The sequence below is a fragment of the Petaurus breviceps genome, unplaced genomic scaffold (assembly GCF_028583685.1).
Source record: "Petaurus breviceps papuanus isolate PSGF00001 unplaced genomic scaffold, PetGlider_PUasm1.0 90633, whole genome shotgun sequence".
Classification (NCBI taxonomy): Eukaryota; Metazoa; Chordata; class Mammalia; order Diprotodontia; family Petauridae; genus Petaurus; species Petaurus breviceps.
Window position 1 is genome coordinate 7,175,089 of NW_027187293.1, and position 25,576 is coordinate 7,200,664.

A 25,576-nucleotide genomic window follows, 5' to 3' on the forward strand; every position below is an offset into this window, starting at 1 on the left:
TATATATATATATATATATATATATATATATATATATATATATATATCAAAGAAACAAAAGAGCCAATCTTCTTTCTTTCATGGTGTTCACTTTAAAATCATGGTCTGGGTACCATCACCTATTAGTACTTAAGTTTTTAATCAGAGAGAGAAAAAATGTAAAATTAAAAGAACATATAATGTTATGACATTTAAATCTGGGATTGTGTTGATAAAGTACGTCTTTCCTAAACTGAACTCTCCTCAGCAAATGACCATATTATAAATGTTACATACTGGGCCAGCAGCCCTTCTAAAGGCCGCCATAATCACTTATTAACTGTGAAGAGAAAGCAGGTAATACAGAACATGACTGGGAATGAGAAGCAATTTCCAGGGTCAAGTAAAGCTGCATTTTTATACTCTATTATTTCTGCTGTCTGAGATAATTATGTAGGACTGATGGATTAGAACATACAAAGAGAGATAAATCTATCCCTACAGCATTACTCAGAAGCAAAGGCTTGTAACAGTGGTCTTCCCTGGCTATAAAGAATCAAATGTGACAAATCTAAAGACTAAAATGCAGAATATATCTAGGAATTTTCAAAATCCATTCCAAATACAAATCCCCAATACATTAATAAAAAAGTTTTGAGAGTGTGTCCCTGCTTCATGTGAAACAGAGAATGAAGAGTGAGCCAAGTTAGTTAAATAGTTTAATCAGAGCAGTTTTACAATTCTAAAATTAACAGGCAGATTTGGTAATAAAAGAGCTCCAATGTTAGCAAAATGATCTTGCTTCCATTCTGAATCTTTCTTTTTATTTGTAAATATTGGCATTACAATTTAAAAGGACTCAAAATGGAATGATGTATACATCTTCATCATCATTATCATCATCATCATCATCCATGTTCTGTGATGCAACTGATGAAATCCCTGAATGGATATTGCTTCAGCTTTGATTTAAAAAAAAAATGGCCTGACACAAAGAAAGTCCTTATTCCACAACCAATCACAGGTGGCCCCCAAAAAAAGGGAAAGAAATTCAAAACTACGGTCAAGTTCATAATGTATCACATTATTGACTGATGACACTGGCTCCAAATGTACAATAAAGCCCACAACACTTTATTACTATGAATATAATTATCATGAAAATTCTCTCACATTGATCAACTTGCTTCTGAAGCTTTTCTTTGTTTAAACTTGCATAATAAACATGCAATGAATTATTTCTTTTGAAAGTGTGATTTTGCAGTCTTTTTGTTTTCATACAAAGATTTCATAAAGTTGCAGTGCTGCATCAGAGCATTACCAAAAAAAAGAGCAAGAGCAAATGGGGAGGGTCAAAGTGAATATAGCTGAATGAGAATCGCTGACACCACAGGCCTGTTAAAAAAGTGCACAAACTTCTTTTGTTACCCTCCCCCACCAAAACTAATAAAAAGAAAGAAAAGAAAAACAACTCACAAAATAAATCTAAATGAGAAGGGACGACATAAAGAAAATAAAGATGTTTTTTTTTTCATGCACTCATCTTCTGCATAGCTCAACCCACATATAGTAAGGCACTATTTCCCATCATGACTGGTGTCCACAAGAATCCATTACAGTGCTCCAATACTTTGTGAACTATAGATAGTTCCTTCCAGGATGATGAAATAAAGAGACTGAATGAATGTGGATGTCTTGTAGCCCAAAGAGTCTTCTGGCAGTCTCAGAAGAAAAAAACTCTCTGTGTATATGTTATGCATGGTTGTAGAGAGTATCTGGAATGATGTTTTGTTCCAGAGCTATTTCTGTGTGTATATGTGTATGAATTTGGATTGTTCTTCAGTCTGTGTTCTCAAAGAAAATACACAGGGTGGGGGGAAAAGCGCAGTCAGATCTTCACAAAGAAAGCTTCAGGGTTTCCTGAAAGCACAGAACTTCAGTGATCTACAAAACTGACTCGAGAGAGAGAGAGATAGAGGGATAAGTGTTCAAGAGTTGAATACATTCAGTCTTTAATTGAGCTGGTCTTCATACTGTTTTCTGAAGCAGTCACCTGCTGGGAAAAACTCCCAACACCTTTCTTGATACATCTTCCATACATAAGATTCCTAAAAGAATTTAAAGGGAATTTATTAATATTGCAACTTCACTCAAATTGCTAAAAGTGTAAGGCTAAAATAAATTTCAAGTTTTATGTTGCCTATATCTCATGTAATTAAGAGATGGAGATTTCCTAATTCATTAATAATTTTCTTTTACCTAGCTACAACATATTTGTGTATATCAAGTTTTCTAATAAACACTGCATCATCAAATAATGAAAAAAATGGCAAGTAGTTATTTAACATATGCATTTTCTCCTTGAAGAGAAATGTGTTATCTCCAATGAACTATCTTCCTGACCATAAATTAATGATTGTGAAATACTTCTTTCATTAGACCAATCAAGGTGTGTTTTTAAACTTTTACTCTATATTTTATCATAACTACTTGAAATTCAGACTGAATCGCAAAAGTAAGAGATCCAAATTTATGTGAGGAAAATTTCAAATGGCACAAAAAGATATCTTGAATATTTTCCAATTATTGCCCAATTCAATTATTTCAATTTGATTCACTTGTTATGATTATCTCAGTATTCTGAAAGACAAGTCATATGAGATATCAGTTATAAACATATAATTCTCTCATAACAGAGATTGCTAAACTCAATAGTCTGAGGATTTTTGGTTGAACATACAATGACAATTTGTTTACCCTATTTCAACCAAAGTCACTGCAATCCACTATCACACACCAAAGACCAACTTCTATACTTGAATGATTCATGATTTCATCCATAATGAAAATATTTTAACTTATCTAGGCTGGTCCTCAAACAAAACGCATAGAGTCCTTCTCCAGGTTGACATGGGAAGTTTTTCCAGCTTAGTGAACTCTAGTTTATGCCCCACTGGCAGAGCTCTTGAAAACCCAAAGTCACTCTCACATTATATTGAAGCATTGGAAAAGGACTTGATGTATATAGCTCCACCAATGATAATAGGAATTTTATCTTTAGCATAGCCTGAAGCTCAGATCAGTCCCTAATTAAGCCTTGCTATGTTTAATACACATATTTAGTTCCCAAATTGAGAGTTTTGCATATATAATGTAATCTACTAGTGTGTCATAGTGGAAAGACAGAGGAATGGAGGGAGGGAGGGAGACAGACATAAAGAAAGAGACTCTGGGGCCAGGAAACAGTATTTATGACAGACTTCTGACTGGCTATGTGATCCTGGTCAAGTCACATAATCTCTTGGTCTGGGTAATAATACTTCAAGAGTAAAAAAGTTGCAGAGATGGTGAAAACACATTAAAAGAGGGAGTTTCCTCATCTGAGAATGCCCTAGGCCAGAAAAATCATAAAGCCAGCCTCTATCTTTACCCTCATACACTGAAGTAATGGTTACCTACCTGTCCTGTGTGCTCTGTTTCATCTTTGTTTATGAGATACATCAGAAAAAACCTACAAACACAGAAAGAGTTGTATGCATGTCAGGGAAATGGATTGAGGTAAATAGTGATACTCACTGCAATTGTTCAATTACAATATGTAGTGGGGATAAATCTGAAAAGTCAATTTTTCTTAACTAGTGTTTGAATTTAGATGTTTTAAAGGTTGATAAACACCCCCAAATGCCAAAATATAGTCATATATGTACTTCTACTTGTTATGAAAATTGGCTCAGAAACCTGGTAAGAATAACAATTTTTCCACTTGTTCTTTTCATTTTATCTGGTCCCAAATATCTTCAAACCTTCTCTTTTTAATGAAGTCATATTAAGAAAAAACGCTGTTGATGCTTCCTGATTTGACTAGCAGGTTCCTCTTTTAAAAGCACTTGACACAATTTTTTTTTTCAGTTATGATAATCCCCTTTTTTTTTGTTTTTGGAGGGGGAAGGTAGGGCTATTGGGGTTAAGTGACTTGCCCAAGGTCACACGGCTAGTTTTGTGTGTTAAGTGTCTGAGGTCAAATTTGAACTCAGGTCCTCCTGACACCAGGGCTAGTGTTCTATTCACTGTGCCACCTAGCTGCCCCAGAGGATTCCTTTTTAACACACACACACAAAAAATTAGTTCATGGACCCTCACGATGGCTCTGGCTCACATTATTCAAGATAAGTGGTAGGATTCACACTGATTTTGCCAAAGTAAAAGGAAATCTTTCTACCCAAGGAAAGTGAGAGGAACCAGCATTCTCAGGACAGTGGGTCAATTCACACCCATTTCTTTTTCTAAGAAGGTATCATTCAGACTAAAAGCCACACTGTCATACATATGTGTGTGCATGCATGTGTGTATATGTTTATGTTATACACATTTGTGTATGTGTGTACATATGTGTGTACATAATTATAAATTTAAGGGAACCCAAAACATAGTTAAAGGGAGAAAACCAGCTTTTTTCTTGGGCTGAATTATCCAACTCAGAGCATACACGCTATAAACAAAGAAGAGTCTCTCTTCCTCCCTGATGGTGGAGATTGAGGAATAGATTGTTGGATACCAGGAGAGAGGGAAGAGTCTGCGGCTGGTACACTTACAGATAATTAGCCAAGTTGTGCTCCTGTAGTGTGTGTGTTTCAAAGCCATGTGGCACCGTATCAAAGTAATCATTGCCTATCCCACAGATGAAGCACTTAGTCTAAAAGACAAAAAGAAATGTTCAAAATGTTAGAGAATTAGACTAAAAAAGGTAGAAACAAACACCCTACAAGGCCACTATTGAAAAAGCTGTATTTCATAGACTAATTCTGCATAGTTCTAACATGTGAAGAAAAATCTAAAATGACCATCTTTAAGGAAGAACATATTTTCCCATAAGGATGGCCAAAGCAAATCAAACTATCATAATTGATTTTTCCTGCTCCTCCCAACCTTGGGACAATATTAGAAATAAATTTCAAAAATGGTCACCAAGTAACTGGCTTTATTATTCTCTCCCAGGCCAATATAAGAAACTATGGGAGGCTATAGATTGTTTTGCAGGGTTGTCATTCACTAAGAACTTTTGACTGCTAGACTGATGGAATCTAAGTATGTAAATCTTAAGTGTGGCTAAAGTTTTTTTTTTTTAAATATTAGTTTCCCACACACTGTTCTTATTTGACCTTGGATACCCAAGACTACTTATCTTCCTCTCACATTAATAGCTTGAAGTGTATTTATGATGCCCTGGAATTTGAGTAGCTGAAAGTAGCCTTCTCTTGCTCATGCCTAACTACTACTTACTGCAGGATAGTTTATACTTAGGAATTTCAGAGGACTTAGGCACAGGTGGATCTACTCTGTAGATGGCATATCAAAGATTACTATCCTTTCTAGAAACTAAGGTCAATGAGAGAGTAAAACAAAATTGCCATATATTTTCTCTTTCTTATATTCATGTTTCTTTCACTAATGAAAAGAGAGAAACAACCTACAAATATAGTCAAAGAAACTCTACAATCTAATTTCTTACCTCCATGTCTTCTTTAACTTGTTCTTGCTGGTCTCTTAATTCACCAAAGGCATCAATAATTAAACCTGGCATTAAATAAAGATAATGTTTAATTTTTGTCAACAAGGGAATAATGAAATGAGATGTTAAGTTGCTGGTCCTACCAAGAAATGATCAAATGCAAAGTAATTTATGAAAATATAGAAATCTGAAAATACAGACATCATTTAGGACAGTAACTGAAATATTATTGTTAATAGTACCACAGAGACATGTAATACATTTCATTAGGGTGTATACCCAAAGGATTTAAAATTTAATTTTTAAAAGGTGAACATTTATTAATTAGTCATAATGGCCATTATTTTTATTGCCTAGAGGCAGCTATGTGACCCAGTGGAGAGAGCACTGGACTTGGAGTCAGGAAGTCTGAGGTTTAAATCTTGCCTCATAGATTTACTACCTGTGAGATGCTAGGTAAGTCACTTAACCTTGTTTAGCCTCAGTTTCTTCAACTGTAAAGGAGATAATTAAAACACCTACTTCCTAAGGTTTTTGTGAGGATCAAATGAGATATTTGTAAAAGCACATTGCAAATCTTTAAAGTACTATATAACTGCTGTTATTGTTGTTAAAGAAATTAAATTTTAACTAAATTGATTTATTAAACTTAACAACTAAACTTTACCCAAAAAACCCCCACATACTTTGAAAAGGAGTCCTTTTAATCAAATCTTCTCCATCTCTTTTGTCCTAAAATATAGGTTCAATGCCGTGTTAGTCTTTTTCTATTTGTTTTCTTATTTCTCTTTGTTTGTTTATTTATTTATTTGGCAAAACATCTTTCCAACTGGATACTATTCCTCTTAGCTCTGCACTTTGTCAAGAAGGTCTGCTGCTAGAGTTTAAGGACTAGTGACCAGAAGCATATCCTTTTCAAATTTAATATTTCAACTTTTTTGTCTTCAATCACTCATTCAATCAAGAAACATTTATTAACTGGCTACCTTATGACAGGCACCGTGTAGTCACTGGAGGTAGAAGGACAAAATAACACAGCACAAGTTCCCATCCTCAACAAATACATTCTATTGCTGGTACATTATGTTAATATGTAGGCATATACAAAACATAAACAAAATGGATATCAGATAACCTTGTGGGACCAAGGCTGGATATATAGGTCTGAGAATCATCTGTGTGGAGATAATTAAACCCATGGTAGTTTATGAGATCATAAAGTGAGAAACTTGAGAGAAGCAAGTCAGGACTGAGAGACTTGGGAAATAACATAGTTTAGGAGTGTGATGTGTAAGATAACCCAAGAAAGTAGAGTAAAATGGAGCACCCAGCTAGGTAGTGCAGTGGATACAAAACTGGACCTGAGGTTAAGAAGATTCCTCTTCATGAGTTCAAATCCAGACTAAAATTGTTGTGTGACCCTAGGCAAATCACTTAACCCTGTTTGCCTCAGTTTCTCATCATTAAAAAATGAGCTGGAGAAGGAATTGTCAAACCACTCCAGTATCTCTGTCAAGAAAACCCCCAATGTGGTCATAGAGAGTTGGAAACAAGTGAAAAAACGACTAAACAACAACAAACATCACAAAAACACAGAAAGGAGAATGTATCTAGAAGGGTTATCAGCAGTGTCAAATGGAGCATGGAGATCAAGAAAGATGAATTTAATCATTGCTTACTTTGGAAAAAGAAGTTTCAGTTAAATAAAAAGACTGGAAGTCAGAATGCAAAGTATATAGAAGACAGTTAAAGCAAAGCAATAAAAGCAATGAGCGTAGCAATTTTTTTGAGGGAATTATGCTGAGTAATGAAGGGGAAACATTAGACTATAGCTAATGAGGATGGTAAGGTCTAATGAGGGTTCTTTAAGGATGGGAAGAACTCGAGCTTGTTTCTAAGTGGCAGGAATTGATAATTAGCCCCCCAAAAAGGTACAATAGATGGGACAATCTACATGAGAAGGCCAGAGGAAATAGGATTCAGGATATATGAAGAAGAGTTGTTGTTGGTAAAGAGAAACCCCTTTTATCTTCTTTTTCCATACCAACCAGAGCCCAGGACCACATACTATAAGCTGCACCATGGAAAACAGTGGCCAGAGGAGTCAAAGGGAAAAAATTATCTGGTTGAGTCTTTCCCGATCTGGCTACAATTTCTGGTAGAAGACTCTTAGGTGCAGAGGGGAGGGCTGATAGCCTGACTGATAATGACTGAAACTGTGCTCCTCTATGTAGCAGGGCCACAAGAGCCAGTGAGATGATGCTGAAGAGGGTCTGGAATAAGTTTGTAGAGGTACTGACCAAGTACCATAAAGAGCTTCTTCTGGCTGCTAGAGCAGAGCCTAGAGTAGGTGGCAGAGGGGAAGGGCTTCAGGAGTGGAAAAAGGAAGAAGGAGGAGCAGCAGTGGCTCTGGTAAGCAAGACTCCCCCTAGCCTGAGAAAGGTACCTAAGGCCCGAGGGGCTCCCCCTCCTGGGTAGCATCATCCCAGTGAAAGAACTGCTGACACATGGTAGGGGCATGCATTAGCACATCTGGCATGCCCATGACTAGCACACTTGCTGCTTCTATCAGAGAAGCTATATTAATGTCCTCTTTCAGTTTGTAGGGGATAGTTTCTCCTGTACTGTACTACATTGACCCTAACAATAATAATAAAAGATAGATAACATTTACATAGTGTTTTAAGATTTGCAAAGAGGTTTATAAATATTATCTCATTTGATCCTCATAACAATCCTGAGAGGTAGGCAATATTATTGTCCTCATTTTACAGATGAGGATGCTGAGGCAGACATAGATGAAGTGACTTAGTTAAGTGAATGAGCCTTAATTAGAACACTGGTCTTCTTAACTAGTCACTAAGCCCTACCTAGCTGCTTCTACTAGTCTAAAACTATGAGTTTTCAAAAGTATATATGAATGAGAAGTTAAGGGAAGGGGATTTATGTTCCAATCTGGCATATCTGGTTGGGTTTCAAGGATGATAGCCAACAACTGTTGTAATTTTATAATCTATTTCATTATTGAGAAAAAATTATCATTGTGATATAATGGATTAAAAATCATCACAAGTCAAAACTAGGTTCAAATTCAGTGTCACCTACTGCCAGTGTGGTCTTAGGCAATCTCTTCACTGCTCTGAACTTCAGTTCTTTCATCTGAAAATTGGATAATAACAAAGAGCTACCTATTTTGAAGGGTTGTTGTGAGTAGAAACTGCTTAAAAGCCTTAAAGAAAAGTGAACTACCACCTAGCAATTTTCACAAGTGACTTTTTCCAAGCAACTTCTCACTTTAAAATAGGATAATAGCCCTGTTAATCAAAAAACTAAATTATCAACGATAAATACTTCTTGCATAAAAATCTTTCATATTCCTTCACATTTCACCAACTAAGCCAATCAGTAAAAGTAGCTGGGATTCTGCGGCCTAACCACAGTCCTACTTTCTCACAGATATGACCTTAGTCCCATAGAAACATATTGATGAGTTTTCACTGTAGAAAATGGAATCTGCAGAGAAAACATAGAGTAAGACTTCTGATCTAGTGCATATACATTGAATAGAACCCTTTTTAGGGTAATATACACTTTGTTCACAATAAACATACAGAAAGATATATGACTTTGCCAGAAATAGCTTAAAAGCCTTACCCGAACAAAGCATGTCTTAATGGATTTCTTAATGATGAAATTCAACAATCATCTTCAGTTTCAGTGTAGATGAAGTGAAGGGAGAACATGGACACATACCTTGTATGATGGCCAGAAGAATGACAATTACAAAAAAGAAGAACGTGATATCAAAGATGATTCGATAGATCTCATATTCATCTCCTGCTGGATCTTCAATTTCATCCCCAATACCACCACCAGCACGCACCCCAACATACATATGGAACATATAGCACTGGAAAACACAATAATGGCAATTGACATTTATGTAGTGCTTTACAATCTGCAAAATGCATTACATTAATTATGTCACTGTAGTCTCTAAAAAGGACTTAAATATTATAGTTTCTTGTTGAGGGTCATAGGCAGAATTTGAAACTGTCACTCTAACTCCAGATGCAGCACTCTATTAATTATGCCTCCCTATCTTTTACAACAAAAGGCCATCAGAGTTAAATCTCATCTATAGGTTTCCCTCACTACATTCCTAATCAAATTTCTGGAAAAGAAGTATTTTAAGAGTTTATGTTTTACCATCAACTCCCCTGGTTTCAATATTCGTAAATGTGATACTTTTGACTTGTGCTTTCTATTGTCTTTTATATTCTGAACATTCTTTCTGAGCACCATTTGTCTCACTTCAAATGAAATTTTTAAATGCCTCACCAAGATCTTGGCTCCAAAGCATCTTGATAATAAGGTAATTAAATAAAGGAACATGTTTAATTCTTTTTAACTGAGCTACTGAAGTCTTCTAAGTATTAGAAATAAAGGAATGGGAGAGGTGGGGGCAAGATGGCAGAATAAAGGCACAGACTTGCCTGAGCTCTTTTGCAAACTCCTCCAAATACCTTTTAAAAATGACTAAAATTCTAGAGCAGCAGAACGCACAAAAAGACAGGGTGAAACAAATTTCCAGCCCAACACAACTTGGAAGGTTGGTGGGAAAAGTCTGTCACACCAAAGTGATAGAGGAATGCAGTCTAGCATAGGCTATACCTGCACAGACCTGACCCCAGAAAACCTGGAGCAGGTCTCAGGGCGACTGAATCACTGGCAGCAGTGTTGGTTTGCAGACCTCTCCGCCCACAGACACCAAAGACAACTTAGGACAGCAGGAAAGGTCTGTTGCACCTGGGTAGGAGGTGGAGGCACAATGCAGCACAGGCCATGCCAGCACAGCCCTGTCCCTAGCAAACCAAGCGCAGGCATTGGGAGTGACTGAATCAGTAGCAGTAGTGGCTGCTTCCAGAGCTTTAAGCCCACAGACAGTAAGGGGGTCCAACAACTGGTCAGAAGGAGCTTACAGGAGTCTTTTTGCTAGCACTAGTGTAGGACTCTATTGCTTTGCTTGCACCTGGATACAAGTTGCAGTCCTGGGTGTCAGTCCCATGGCAAGGAGGGGCACTAGCATAGCAAAGTCTGAGGCCACAGTGGAGGGTGGATCCTCCTGAGAGTTTCAGGTCAGAAAAGAGTGCTTGTGGTCACTCAAGACACCAGAGCACAGACCAGGAGTGTAGTAAGCACGTCTCCTTAAATCATACCACCTTAGAAGAACTGAAAACTTACAGGTCTCTAGAAGTATCTCTGAAAACAGCAGCATAAAACTCCATTAAGCTTGGGACAGTGTGCCTTCCACTCTGGAAGCAGAGCCCTACTTTAGCAAAGAGTGAAAAGTCAACTAAAAGATGGGGAAAATAAGCTATCAACTGGAAAAAAAAGTTATTATGGTGACAGGAAGATCAAAACACACTCTCAGAAGAAGACTACATCACCAAAGTTCCTACATCCAAAGCCTCCAAGAAAATATGAATTGGTGACAGGCAATGGAACAGCTCAAAAAGGATTTTGAAAATCAACTGAGAGAAGTAAAGGAAAAATTGGAAGAGAAATGAGAGTGATTCAATAAACTCATGAAAAATGAGTCAACAGCTTGGTAAAGTAGACACAAATAATGAAGAAAGCAGCACCTTAGAAACAGACTAGGGCAAATGGCAAAAAGCAAATGAGAAGAATACTTTAAAAAGCAGAATTGGTCAAATGGCAAAGAAGGTCTAAAAGTTCACTAAAGAAAATAATTCCTTAAAAATTAGAATGGAGGGGTGACTAGGTGGCACAGTGAATAGAGCACTGGCCCTGGAGTCAGGAGGACCTTAGTTCAAATCTGGCCTCAGACACCTGACACACTTACTAGCTGTGTGACTTTGGGTAAGTCATTTAACCCCAATTGCCCTCCAAAAAGCAAAAAAAAAATTAGAATGGAGCAAACAGAAGCTAATGACTTCATGAGAAATCAAGAAACAATCAAATAAAACCAAAAGAATAAAAAAATAGAAGATGATGTGAGAAATATCATTGGAAAAACAACAAACAGACCTGGAAAATAGAGCTAGGAGAGATCACTTAGAAATTACTGGACTTTCTTAAAGCCTTGATCAAAAAAAGAATGTAGATGTGATTTTTTAAGAAATCATCAAGGAAAACTGCCCAGATATTCTAGAACCAGAGGGTAAAATAGAAATGGGAAGAATCCACCAATCACTTCCTGAAAGTGATCCCAAAATAAAATGTGCCAGGAATATAATAGCTAAATTCCATAGTTTCCAGGTCAGGGAGAAAATATTGCAAGCAGCCAAAAAGAATTCAAATATGGTGAAGCCATAGTCAGGATAACACAAGATTTAGCATCTTCTACATTAAAGGATGAGAGGACTTGGAATATGATATTCCAGAAGGTAAAGAGCTAGGACTACCATTAAGAATCACCTACCCAACAAAACCTGAATATAATCCTTCAGGGGAAAATGGATAATAAATGAGATAGAGGACTTTCAAGCTTTCTTGATGAAAAGACTAGAGCTGAATAGAAAATCTGACTCAGGAGAAGCATAAAAAGGTGAACAGAAAAGGGAAATCATAAGGGACTTAGGAATTTTAAACTGTTTATATTCCTGCATGGGAAGATGATATTTGTAATCCATAAGACCTTTCTCATTATTAGGGTAGTCATGAGAAATATATAGATATAGAGATAGATAGATAGATATAGCTATAGATAGAGGACAAGAGTATTTGTTGAATATAAAGTGATGAGATCTAAAAAATAAAATTAAAGGATGAGAGAGGAATGTACTGGGAGAAAGAAAGGGAGACATAGAATGGGGTAAATTATCTTATACAAAAGAGGCAAGAAAAAGCTTTTACAATGGAGGGGAAGAGGGGGGAAGTGAGGGAGTATGAATGAACTTTACTTTCATCAGAACTGGCAGAAAGAGGAATAACATACATATTCAATTGTATAAAGAAATATATCTTACCCTATAGGAAAGTAGGAGAGGAAGGGGATAAGAGAAGGGTTTGCCAGAAGAGAGGACAGACTAGGGGAGGGATAGTCAAAAGCAAAATTCTTTTGAGGAGGAACAGGGTAAAAGGAGGGAGATAATAGAATAAACAGGGTAGGGGAATAGCATGAAGGGAATTACAGTTAGCAGTAGTAACTATGAAAAAAATTTTGAAGCAAGTTTCTCTGATAATGGCCTCGTTTCTCAAACATATAGAGAACTGAGTCAAATTTGTAAAAACAGGAGCCATTTTCCCAAATATAAATAATAAATAATCAAGAGATATGACCAGTTTCCAGATGAGGTAATCAAAGTCATTTATAGTTATATAAAAAAATACTCTATTGATTGGAGGTATGCAAATTAAAACAATTCTGAGGTAATACCTCATACCTATTAATTGGCTAATAGGACAGAGAAAGTAAATTAAAAATGTTGGAGGGGATGTGGGAAAAGTGAAACTTTAATGCACTCTTGGTGGAGTTGTAAAGTGATTGAACCATTCTGTAGAACAATTTGGAACTATGCTCAAAGAGCTGTAAAGCCATGCATACCCTTTGACCTAGCAATACCATTACTAGGTCTGCATCCCCAAATAGATAAAAAACAAAAAGAAAGGGGCGACTAGGTGGCACAGTGAATAGAGCACCAGCCTTAGAGTCAGGAGGACCTGAGTTCAAATTTGGCCTCCAACACTTAACACTTACTAGCCATGTGACCTTGGGCAAGTCACTTAACCCCAATTGCCCTGCCTTTCCCCCCTCCCCCCCAAAAAGGAAAAGGACCTACATGTACAAAAATATTTGTAGCAGTTCTTTTCTGGGGGTAAAAAATTATAAGCTGAGGGAAAGCCCATCAATTAGAGAATGGCTGAAAAAGTTATAGTACTTGATTATGATGTATTAGTATTGTTCTGTAAGAAATGATGATCAGGATGCTCTTAGAAAAACCTGGAAAGACTTGCATGGGCTGATGCAAAATGAAATGTATTGTGTACAAAGTAACCCCAATATTGTATGATGATCAGCTGTGAACGACTTAGTTAATACAATGATCTAAGACAATTCTGAAGGTATTATGATGAAAAATGTTATCCATCCCCAAAGAAAAAAATGATGGTGTGTGAATACAGATTGAAGCATACTTTTTTCATGAAAAAAAAAAGAAAAGCAATAAAGGAATGTAAAAGGGGATACTGATCAACCAGAATGAAAATTTAAAAACCAGACATGTAAGACAGAGATGCATTTGTACTTCAATATGTATGAAGCATAACATCAAAAAACAAGAGGGAACAACAACAGAAGGGAATAAGCATTTATATCATGCCTACTATGTGCCAAGTATTGTGTTAAGTACTTTACAAATATTACCTCACATTATTAAGACATAGAATAAAATAGAGGTATTATTCCAAATTTCCAGCTCTAAACAACACATCATTCCATAGTTCCTTTTCTTGTTTAAACATCAAAAATAAAGGAAAGTGGCTTAGGAGAAAAGTTTAGTGGGTAGGAGAGGAAATTGGAATACCTGTGAGATTTATAGGGATCTAGCAATAAATACAATTGATAAATGCCCAAATACCTCAGCAATGGGAGATTAGGCACAATTAGTTCCTATGAGTACCCATATAAATAACTTCCAAGTCTCACAATAAATCAATTAATTGATAAACATTTATTATCTGCCTACTCTATGCATTTTTGTTAGTCACTGGGAACACAGAGACAATAAAAGAAAACAATCCTTGTCCTTAAGGAACTAAGCTCCTCCAAGCCTTCTACAATCTGGCTACCATATTTATCCAAACATATTCCTCATTATTTCTGAACACACCTTTGCTGTTATCAGTTTAACACCTCTTCAAAACTGAATTCATCTTTCCTCCCCAAGTCCTCTCTTCTTCCAAAGTTCCCTACTTTTGTCAAAGGTGTCACCACCTTTCCAATCTTCTAGGTTCACAACGCTGACATCACCTTGGACTCCTCAGTCTCCCCCACCTCACACCTCCAATCCACTGACAAATCTTGTCAATGCTAACTTTACAACACCTTTCCCATCTGACTCCTTTTCTTCATTCACACAACTACCGCCTCAGTTCAAGCTGTCATCATCTATTTAGTCTCCTCACATGAAGTCTCTCTCCATTCTAGTCTATACGTCATTGACAAAGTAATTTTCCTTTAATGTAGCTTTGACCAAGTGAATCCCCTACACAATCGATTCTAGTGGCTACCTTTGCAAGAAGAATAAGATAGACACTCTTCTATTTACCTTTTAAAGCCCATCCCTATCTAGCCACAACCTACCTTTCTAGCTTGAATGAAAAATACTTTCCTTTCCATGTTTTGAGATCTAGCCAAACTAATCTTCACTCTCTTCCTCACACAAGAGGCCTTAGAACTGGCTGCTTCCTTGGAATGAAGTAACCTCCCTCTTTAACTCCCTCACACTCTTTCTTTCTTTAAGATGGAGTGCATGCATCATCTTTTATATGAAGCCTTTCTTAATCCCCTTAACTACTAGTACCCTCCCTCCCAAACTACATCTTATAGAAATACTTTTTTCATATTTGTGTTTATTTAATTTATATTTATATTATATATATATGTATATGAGTATGTATATATATATATGTACTTGTTTGTACCTTTAAAATATAAGTTCCTTGTGAGTAGGAATTTGTATTGTTACTCTGAGGAGTAAAAGGTTTTCTGTTTTGATTTTTTTTTTAAAGCAATCGGGGTTAAGTAACTTGCTCGAGGTTACATGGCCAGTTACTTCTGGGTGTGGTGCTAAGTATCTGAGCCTGGATTCGATCCACAAGTCATCCCGACAGTGGAGCCAGTGCTCTTACTCGCTGTGCTACCTGGCCGCCCCTTGATTTTTTTTTTTTTTTGCGGAGAGAAGGCAAGGCAATTAGGGTTAAGTGACTTGCCTAAGGTCACACAGTTAGTAAGTGTGTCAAACATCTGAGGCCAAATTTGAACTCAGGTCTTTCTCACTCTAGGGCTGGTTATCTATTCACTGTACTACCTAGATGCCCCCTAACAGAATTTCTGGCAAATAGTAGAAACTTAATAAATACTTGATGATTTATCAGTCCAATCTTCTTACCATCTCCCAAATACAAACTATTTATCCATGCCTACATTCCTTTGATTATTCAGTTTCTCCTGGCCTGGAGTATTATTTGAAAAAAAAATTCAATAAACACCTACTGTGTGCCAAGTATTATGCTGCATACTAGAGATACAAATACAAAAATAAAACAGCACCTATGTGAAAGGAAAATTTGAGGGCAAAAAACATGTACATGGATAAGTGAGTACAAATATATAGAAGGTAATTTCAATTTCTTGAGGAGAGTGATAGCAACTGAGGAAATAACCTCCTATAGGAGGTACCACTTGAGTTGAACCTTGAAATTAGCTTGGATTCTAAAAGGAGAAAAGAAGGAGGGGCTGTATTCTGGAAAAGAGGAGGGTCAGTACGCAGGCAAGGAAGTTGAGAGATGCAAGGTCACATATGGAGAGAAGATAAAGTAAGCCAATTTGGCTGTGTATGATGAGAAAAAATGAGAAGCCAGAAAGCCAGAAAAGCCCCACGAAGCCTTCCTAAGTCATTCTACCCCACATTGTTAGCCTGAACTACTTAGAGCCCTTAATATTTGAAGTACTTCCTTGTGAGAACCCCATTTTGTCCCTTAATCATATGCTATCTGGTGTTGTTATTCCTCCATGAGAGAAGGTTTCTTCCCTAACTAGGTTGAAATCCTAGTATATTAGACTTTTTGACATCTTTCTCAGCACCTTGCATAGGGCTTTGCTATTCAGTCCAACAAAACTTTCTAAAGCTCTTCTTATGCTACAGGTACCATGCTAAGCACTGGGGATAAAATTACAAAACAAAGAACTGTGCTATCAAGTTTACACACAATAAAAACAAGCATCTATTGAATTCAGGAATGATTGAGTGGTTTCTGCCTAGTAAACCACTTATGGGACGAATGGACAATGCAAGCTTATTAACTATCTGGTAAAAACACAACTATGCCTGCACCTTTACAAAACTACTAGTACACTAGTCTATTCCTACTTAGGCTCACCTGTTTGGTCAAGTTTGAGGTTGGGAAAATAAAATCATGATACTTCAAGTAAACAATACATTCTTAAAAATATCAATGATATGCTTATTACAAAAAGATAAATGAAACTGAAACTGAATTCTCAGTTTTCCTGCCTTCTCTTCAGCATGGCCATCCCCTACCACAAAAGTATGCTAAAGTCTCTCACTGCAAAATTGCTAGTAAGCTAATCCTAAATGGTTTTACTTTTTGAATTCATATCATTCTCAGGTTTACCCCAATTATTTCTTATAAAGTACCCAATTATTGATAAGAATCTTAGACATCCATTTTACATTTTGCATCATATAAAAAGTAAAGAGACGGTCCTTTATGGTTCCCTTATAATCAGTCTTTGTTATGTGCCTTATATTTCGCTTGGTTCTTATAGGCTAAATCTTATATTAAGTTCAGGCTTTTTCAAATAAAGTCTTGAAAGTCTAAGAGTTTATCAAATGTCTATTTTTTTTAAATTTAGGATGATATTTAACTTTGCAGGGTATGATATTTTTGGCTAGAGCCCTAGCGCTTTTGCTCTTCGATAAGTTGTGTTCCAAGACCTGTGGTAATTGTGTAATTCTAATTGTGTTACCATCATATGTAAATAGTTTTAATCTTGATGTTTTTTATACTTTCTCCTTGAGTTGGGGGTTTTGGAATTTGACTATGATTTCCTCATTGAATCTCTTTTAAGTGGTGATTGATGTATTTTTTCTATTTCTACTTTCCCCCCTTATTCTAGTGCTTCAGGACAATTTTCTTTGATTAATTTTCTTGCATTATTGTATCAAGATTCTTTTTTTGATTGTAACTATCAGTTAGTCCAATTATTTTTATATTTTCTCTTCTTGGTTTTCTAAATATGTTGTTTTTTCTTATAAGATGTTTAATTTTCTCTTCTATTTTTCATTATTCTTATTTTGTTTAATCACTTCTTGATGAAAGACCTCAATTTAGAAAGGCTAAGGTCACTCACTGCATCCTGGGTCATCCGCTGTCCTCTTAACCTTTGTCTTACCACTTTGCAAGTGACTTTGTGTCACTTTGCACAACTCTGCCTCACTCAAATCCAAGAAACCTGCAACTCAAGATGTCACCCTTGTGATGTCACTGATCTTCTTAGAGAACAAAGGATGAACAACAACACTGCAAAGAGTTATTTCAAGTTAAGTCTGTTTCTTTGTCAATTGACTATGTCTATTTACTTCTATAAGGAATACAGCTGTCCTATATTCCTGAAGCTACTAAGACTTAAATTTTTGTCTGCCATCCTTTTACATTGAGAAAAAAGATAGTTTGAAAAGTTTACATTTTTAAGAGTATAGTTCTGTCCTGGCTACTGGAATCCTTCCATAGCTGCCCTTGTGAGAGTCTGGTGACCATGTTGCCAAGGGCCCATTTACCATTGGGAAGATATCAGTCTGGGAGTGGAAGACCTTCAGAGTTTCTGGCCAGAAAGAGCAAACAATTGCTATTTACACTGTCATGCTAAGTCATCAAAATCTAAACAAATAGCCGCTGAGGCTTGGGCTGGGGCTATGATTGGCCATTCAATGAAAGTCAGAATGATTTGGGCTTAAGGGCTTAATCAAGGAGTTTCATTTAAAACACAATTGACTTTTTTAAGGCCTGTTTTTCAGGGCTATATTTCAAAAAATAAAAAAAAATGAAAACTGTATAGGACAAAAAAGTAAATTATCCCAGTTTTTTGAAAAAAAAAATTAAGTAAAATAAAAAGGAGGTGAAACACTAATAATGATAATAATAACACTAACAACAATTATTATTATTATAGCAGCAATTTCTAAATTCTGCTCAAATTGGCAGGTTGGGTTCCGAGCGGGCAACTACTACTACTCTCAGATAGCACGGTAAAGGTACTTAATACAAAACCTTCTCCAAAGAGCCTGGTTCACTCCTTCACACAAATACACACAGTATCCATGGGAGGAATGAAACTTAAACTTAGGCCACAATAGTAGTGAGGCACACATGTGAAGCACACATATTTCTTGCAGTGCTAAGTAAGTGTGACTGTGAACCTGGGCTGGCTCATGAAAGAGAGGTAAACACTCCTTGAAGGGGCAGAAACAGCTGGCAGCAGGAGCAGCTCTCCAGGGAAGTGGTAAGCAGCTGCTTTGGAGGCACAGAGGTATTCCAGCTAGTATACAATCCCAGGAACAGGAGTTGTGTTTTCCCTCCCAGGGGTGAAAATGGGGGGAAAGGAAGGTAATAAGCATTTATAGAGTCTACTGTATGTCAAGTAATATGATGAGGACTTTGCAAGTATTATTTCGTTTGATACTAATAACAACCCTGTGGTTAAGTGATTTGTCCAGGGTCACATAGCTAGTGTCTGAGGCTGAATTCTTCCTGACTCCAAGCTCAGGGCTGTATGTACTAGGCCATCTACCGCCCCCCAACCCAATAAAGTATGGGAGAGTCTATAGTATGGACAGAGAAGTATTATGTTGGTATATGAAATATTTTTTAATTGATATTCATCTTGTTACTTTGTTTAATTGAACACCATTGCTTTGAATTAACGTATCTTCTGGTTTGATATGGTAAAATGATAATATAGGGTTGAGGTGAAATATGATTTTGAATTGTGGGTTTAAGCAGATAACTAAATGAGTATCTTGCAGTTGGGTGCAGCTTTCAAAGGCTAATCAGGTAGAGTTTGGACTTTATCAAGAATTTAAGTTAGGTTCAAGGTGAAAAACTTGGATGACTATGGTGGCAAAAGCAGGGGCATGCTTCAAGTAGAAGATATGATTTATGAGGGAGTAAGAGATTTTCCTGCAGAAACTGGTGAAGAGACTAATTTTGCTAAGGCTTATTTCCTTCTATCTACTCTCCGCTAGGACCCCCCCACAACAAATTCTGAAATATTCTATTCCCTATGTTGACTTCAGGCACCACTTATCCATACTCAACAGAGCATATGCTCCCTTTTTTTCTTAGCTCTTTTGCTAGGGACTGCTATAATTAATAAATAGTTCCTTAGTGGGCTAAAAAGTGGCTCAAACATGAAAACTATCTACCCTGTTTTCCCTCTGAGGTTGAATAAAACCCTTGCATATTTCAGATCAGTCTTCCTTAGTTTTCTAGAATCATGCTTTCACCAGAGTTCATTTTTTTCTTTCTTTTCCTATCGTCTTGAAGGGAAGATAAAATTCTATGAGGATACTGCTGATTTAATTAGAATCTAAGCCTCAACAGCCACAACAAAAATAAATAAATATATAAATCCATTTAGGATTCAGGCAATAAGGTTGTTAAACTCCATACCACAGCGCCACCTGCTGAAAAACCATGAAACTTTATATACTGATCAAGAAAATCAAAAAGATGACTCCATAGTGAGATACTCATTCAAAATGAATATATAACCTGAAAGAACCAGGCACAGAACCAGAAAAGTAAGAAATACATATTTTACTAATAAGATGTTTTCTAATTATGACTCAAAAAATTTTATCCTAAAACTAAGCATCTAGATCTATTCTTCAAACATTCTTCTCATTTATCTACTCCGGGCTGTCACATTTCAATACTATACAGAAACAATTTCACACCATGGTAGGGATATTTCTGTGTAACTAGGGTGGGGTAGGATTTATACTTAACAATAATGTATGGAATAAAAAGACCAAATTGACAAAACGATGGAAAGAACCTATTCCTGTTGGTGCTGAGCTTCAGAGATGAAGTAGTCTTAACATACATATCAATACATCGAGACTGTGGGGAGAAAAGGATCTTGGGAGAAAAGAGAAAAAAGAAGAAATCTCTATAATTAGTTTATACATATATATTCATATATACATATATATTCATATATATACACACATGCAATATATGTATAAATGGTATGTGCTGTGTAAAAAGATGGGTTTCCAATGTTCCCTTTGCTTAAAAATTGTAACAATGTTGACATTCTTTCCAATTCATTGCACATACTAGCTATATACAAAATATCTATAATATAGAATACATTTTAAGTGGAAAAATATAAAAATCAATTCAAAAATAAAATTTAATACTTATTGTATTTGCTTAGCTTGATAATAAACATTATTAGCACATGGTCTACTTATTGTAGGGCTGGCCTATAGGCACAGAACATATTTACCTTGGTAAATGTGTGTGTGTATTCCGTATTTAAAGTATATATCAGAGGCAATGCTTATTTAAAGTATGTGACTTTAATTAACCACAAATTTCAATAAGCACCTCTTATGTGCAAACACTGTGGTAGCTGTTAGGAATACAAAGAAAAAATAATGCACTCAAGAAATTTAGAGTATAGCTAGGAAAGACAATTTGAACGTACATAGCTATATACAAAAGAAATACAAGGTGATTTGGGAGAGGAAGAACTGGTTGCTAGGGAGAATTAGGAAAAGTTCTTCTGGCATTTGAGCTAAGTCTATAGGAGACAGGAGATGGAGGGTTCTGTATGGAAAACAACAAGAACAATGTCACTAGATCTTATTGTGAATGTAGGGTCGTAATATAGAACACGGCTGAACAGTCTTTAAATAAATACAAATACATATATGACAATAACAACAATAATGGCTAACATTTATATAGTATTTACTATGTGTCAGACACAGTGCTAAGTACTTTACAATTATTGATTCTCATAATCGCCCTGAGAAGTAGATGCTATTATTTTCTGCATTTTACAGAGGAGGAAACTGAGAAAAACAAAAGTGAAGTGATCTACTCAGGGTCACACAGCTATTAAGGGTTCTAAGGCTAATTTGAATTCAGGTCTTCCCAACTTCAGGCCTGGCACTCTACACACTGGCTGCATATACTTAACTGTAAATAGATCATTTTCTTAGAATGTTTTACTGACAAGTTAAGCAAATTCTGTTGATGAGAAATTCTTTTGAATTTTCACATCTTCCCTTAACTTTCATTAGAAAATATAATTTCATAAATGGATATGGGCAATTAACTGGAAACCCTGCAATGTGTTGAGCAAAATTAATAATTAGTCAGATATATGTGTAGGCATACAGGCATGTATATCTGTATGCATACACATCTGGTACAGCCCCAAGATTTTATAAGTGTTGAAAAAGCGCATTTTGTAAATTCCCTCCACCAATGCATTTCAGGAACTCATCTGTAACTTGGAGTTCAGGAGACTTTCCTAAAGTTACAAGAAGATAAGTAACTTGCCCATGGTCACAAACTAATACAGTATTGTGATAGTAATGGCAATTAAAGATTCCCCTGTATTGGCTTGGTTTTCAAATTAATTGTGTTAAAACCCAGAGCTTGTTAATCCCACCTGTGGGATGGACTTGTTGATGTGAAAAGAAAGTCCTGAACTGGGAGGAGCTGGTGACGTAGATTTGGAGAGACTAGAGAGAGGCGGAAGATCTTTTTGGAAGCAGCACCTCGTGGAGAGAGAGAGACTAAGAGAATTGCTGGTGGCCGCTTTGAATTGCCCTGGACTTTTGAGACCTGCCCCCTGAGCTGCCAAGGACTGAGGAGACATGGCTGTTTTGCTGGTACTTTGTCTGTCTGTTTTGATGTTATTTTGCCAGATTTGTCCACTGGTGAAAGACAGTCCTTTTGTTGAAGAAGTCCTGGAACCTGGCTGTTCACTAAGAAGCCCTGAGACTGTCCTGCAGACAGAGTGAATACTGTCCACTGGTGAAGGACAGTGCTGTTGTTGCAGGGGTCTGGAGACTGTCCTGCAGACAGAATGAATACTGTCCACTGGTGAAGGACAGTGCTGTTGTTGCAGGGGTCTGGAGACTGTCCTACAGACAGAGTGAATACTGTCCACTGGTGAAGGACAGTGCTGTTGTTGCAGGGGTCTGGGAGCCTTTCTGTTGGTTCAGAAGCCCTGAAGAAGGATTTTCTTGTTGTATGTTTACAGAAATCCTGGGAGAGGGCTTTGCTAATGTGTTCAGGGGTTCTAGGACTGTTCTACAGACAGAGGATAAATTCATGAAGGGATTGGCAATGTATCTTATGGCCTTGCTAAGCCTTGTCTCCCCAGGAACTAAGATTGCTGAGAACTTGCCTCTTGTCAAGATGAAGAAAAGACCTCCATTTGGGTATTAAGTGCTGTGTTTAAACTTGATGTAACTCTGGGGTAGATTCAATTGTGATCCAGGGGTGGGGAACTTTTGACCTTAGGTTTGGAAACTATTCTCCGTTTGAGAAGAGGGGCTTTGTGGTAGACTTAATTAAGGTATAGCCTAGGGGTGGAGAAGTATTTAGAATAGAGACTTTGTAATTGATTGAATGATTGGAAGGTCCTGGGGTGGGGTAGTCCTTGGAGATTATTTAATCACACTTAGTAAATGCTGTATTTGGAATGATGTCATGTTTTGATCTTCTCTGTTCTTGGTTGGTCACTGAATAAAATGGAGAGCACCTATGCTGGTATTCTGAACCTTGGGAAGTTGCCTTTCCTTGGCATTATATTACAAGTATGTATCAGAAGTGCTCTGGACTTTATCATTTCAAGGATGGCTCTTCCAAATTCAATCCAATCACAAGTATTCAGGTCCTTATAGAGAAAGATGATAGGATAATCAGTGAGTTAGTTAAATGGGATTGGATAGTGAACACTGGTATCTATTTTTAGGAAAATGTAGTTAAAATATTATACACAGGAAAGTGAAAACTTTTAATTGATTTATTGTAGATCAGTTGTTTACCTTGAAAATGTTCAACTATAACAAAGATCCTTCATATTGATTGTTTTTATTTTTAAAATTTATTTTTAAGTATACTTTTTTTAGTTCCAAATTTTTGTTTTACCCATCTATGTCCCATAAGAAAAACAAAACCTCTTGCAAATATGTGTAGTCATACAAAACAAACATATATTAGCCATGTTCCAAAAACTTTTTTTAAAAGGTAAGAAAAATGAAGGAAAAAATATGTGTCATTCTGCACTGAATCCATCAGTTCTCTGTCTGGGGGTAGATAGCATGTTTCATCATGAGACCTTTATAGCTCTAGTGAATCATAGTTTTGCTCAGAATTACTAATTCTTTCAAAGCTGGTTATCTATACTATCACTCTTGCAATGTAGATTGTTCTACTGGTTTTGCTCACTTTTCTTTACTTAAGTTTATACAGGTCTTCCTGGGTTTTTCTGAAACCATCCCTTTCATCATTTGTTATAGCACAATAACAATCCATCAGATTCATCTATCACAACTTGTTCATCCATTCCCCAATTGATGGGCATCCCCTCAATTTCTAATTCTTTTCCATAAAAAAATTTCTATCAACATTTTTCTACATAAGAGTTCTTTATTCATGTTTAGAAAAAGTCAACAATATGCCTTTTCCTTCCTTTCACATTTAAATATTGCTCAAGAATTTGTTATATTAATACTATAAAGGGTTTAACTGTGATCTTGATTTTTAAAATGAAATTTAACATTTATTTTTAACAGTTTGAATTGGGAGGCGAATTAAGCCCAATAATGGCTAATTTTGAGAATTAGATATCAAATGTTATGAATGCTGTGGTATTCATTTTTTTGTCATATGTTGGTATTTTTGCTTCAGGTTTTGGAATTGACTTGGTTTTCACATTTTACCTGGGATGATCCCTGTGCAACACTTAAGAATTTATAAATATTAAAGTTTGTTACTTAATAGTGCCAATGAGAATATCATGTTTTATGAGTACCTTTATTATTTCAGTTTTTTATTAGTATGTATTTTTCTCATGACTTTAATGCTTGTTATTACTTTGATGCCTCTGAGCTACAGTGAATTTGATTAAATCTTTTAGCTCACTGGTGTGTGTGTTGTTTTTTGGTGATTAGTAAATACTGGCATTATGGAACAATATTATGACCCTTCAATAGTGTCAATAGTGAGATATTATCACCTTGCTAATATTGATGTACATAAGAAGTTGATGATAGTTGGAGCAGAAACTATACATAAGTATTAGAATGTTAATTACAGTTTTGAGGAGAGTGTATCAAGAGTGAAGGATAGTAGGATAGTCTCCTTAGGAATGGGGTTGTGAGTAGGAGCACCGGCTCCAGAGTCGGGATGAACTGGGATCGAATCCTGGGCTCAGATACTTACCACCACACCCAGAAATAACTGGCCGTGTGACCTTGAGCAAGTTACTTAACCCCAATTGCTTTAGAAAAAAAAAGGAATGGGGTTAAGACTAGTCTCTATGGATGTGCTATATAAATTATGAATCATGAGTATCACAAATTGTTAGAAAAAAATTTAGACAGGAAATAGTTACTGGATATTGGTTTGAGACAGCCCTGTATCCCACAATATGAGGTAGGGTTGGTCTTTAATACAATGACAACTCTGATGAATAAAAGGGGCAATATTGCACAACTGTGAAGAAAGTTTGAATATAGATTTGGGTTTTCTCCTATTCAAGAGATTAAGGAAATAACTTTGCCAGAAGTAACAGATATATCATGTGTGAGTGATGCATTCCATTAGTCAAAGATGGAATATTGTAATTATATCTAAATATCCAATATGGGATATCTTCCTTGAGTCTGATGGCATTGTGATATTATTAGGGGAACAACCCCAAAGACAGATCTCTTAAGTCACTGGAAGACAGAACACTGGTACCTAATAAAGGGTGTCAAAGAGGCATTTTCCCCTAAGTTATACAGCGAAAGTTCACCTGAATGTTTGAAATAGGAGAGGTCCACTGGATTGGATGAAAAACTTTGCCTTTTGCCATGACCCATTTCCATTAGACCAAATTACAAACTTTCTCAGGAGACAATATATACTATCTTTCCCCTCTCCCCTTAGGAAACAAACATGGGAAACCTGGATTACATGAATGTCAATAGTTCTATGTGATTAGAGGGTCTCTGACACAGGGATGAGAGATTAATTGATAGCCTCAATGGAAAAGCTTTCATACTTTTTGGTAGGACTAAC

At 36.3% G+C, this 25,576-nt stretch overlaps 1 protein-coding gene across 1 annotated transcript in view; it reads right to left on the bottom strand.

Moving 5' to 3' along the window:
• Window positions 1-772: 772 nt before the first annotated feature.
• The window catches only part of RYR2 (ryanodine receptor 2), an 864,696-nt gene continuing 839,892 nt past the window's right edge, over window positions 773-25,576 (bottom strand). Inside the window, exons 100-104 of the mRNA XM_069064486.1 lie at window positions 9,242-9,398; window positions 5,489-5,553; window positions 4,572-4,672; window positions 3,439-3,490; window positions 773-2,087 (exon numbers count right to left, since the gene is read on the bottom strand). Coding sequence (XP_068920587.1) covers window positions 1,992-2,087; window positions 3,439-3,490; window positions 4,572-4,672; window positions 5,489-5,553; window positions 9,242-9,398 — 471 coding nt within the window. The 3' untranslated portion in view covers window positions 773-1,991. The remainder of the gene's footprint in view (window positions 2,088-3,438; window positions 3,491-4,571; window positions 4,673-5,488; window positions 5,554-9,241; window positions 9,399-25,576) is intronic.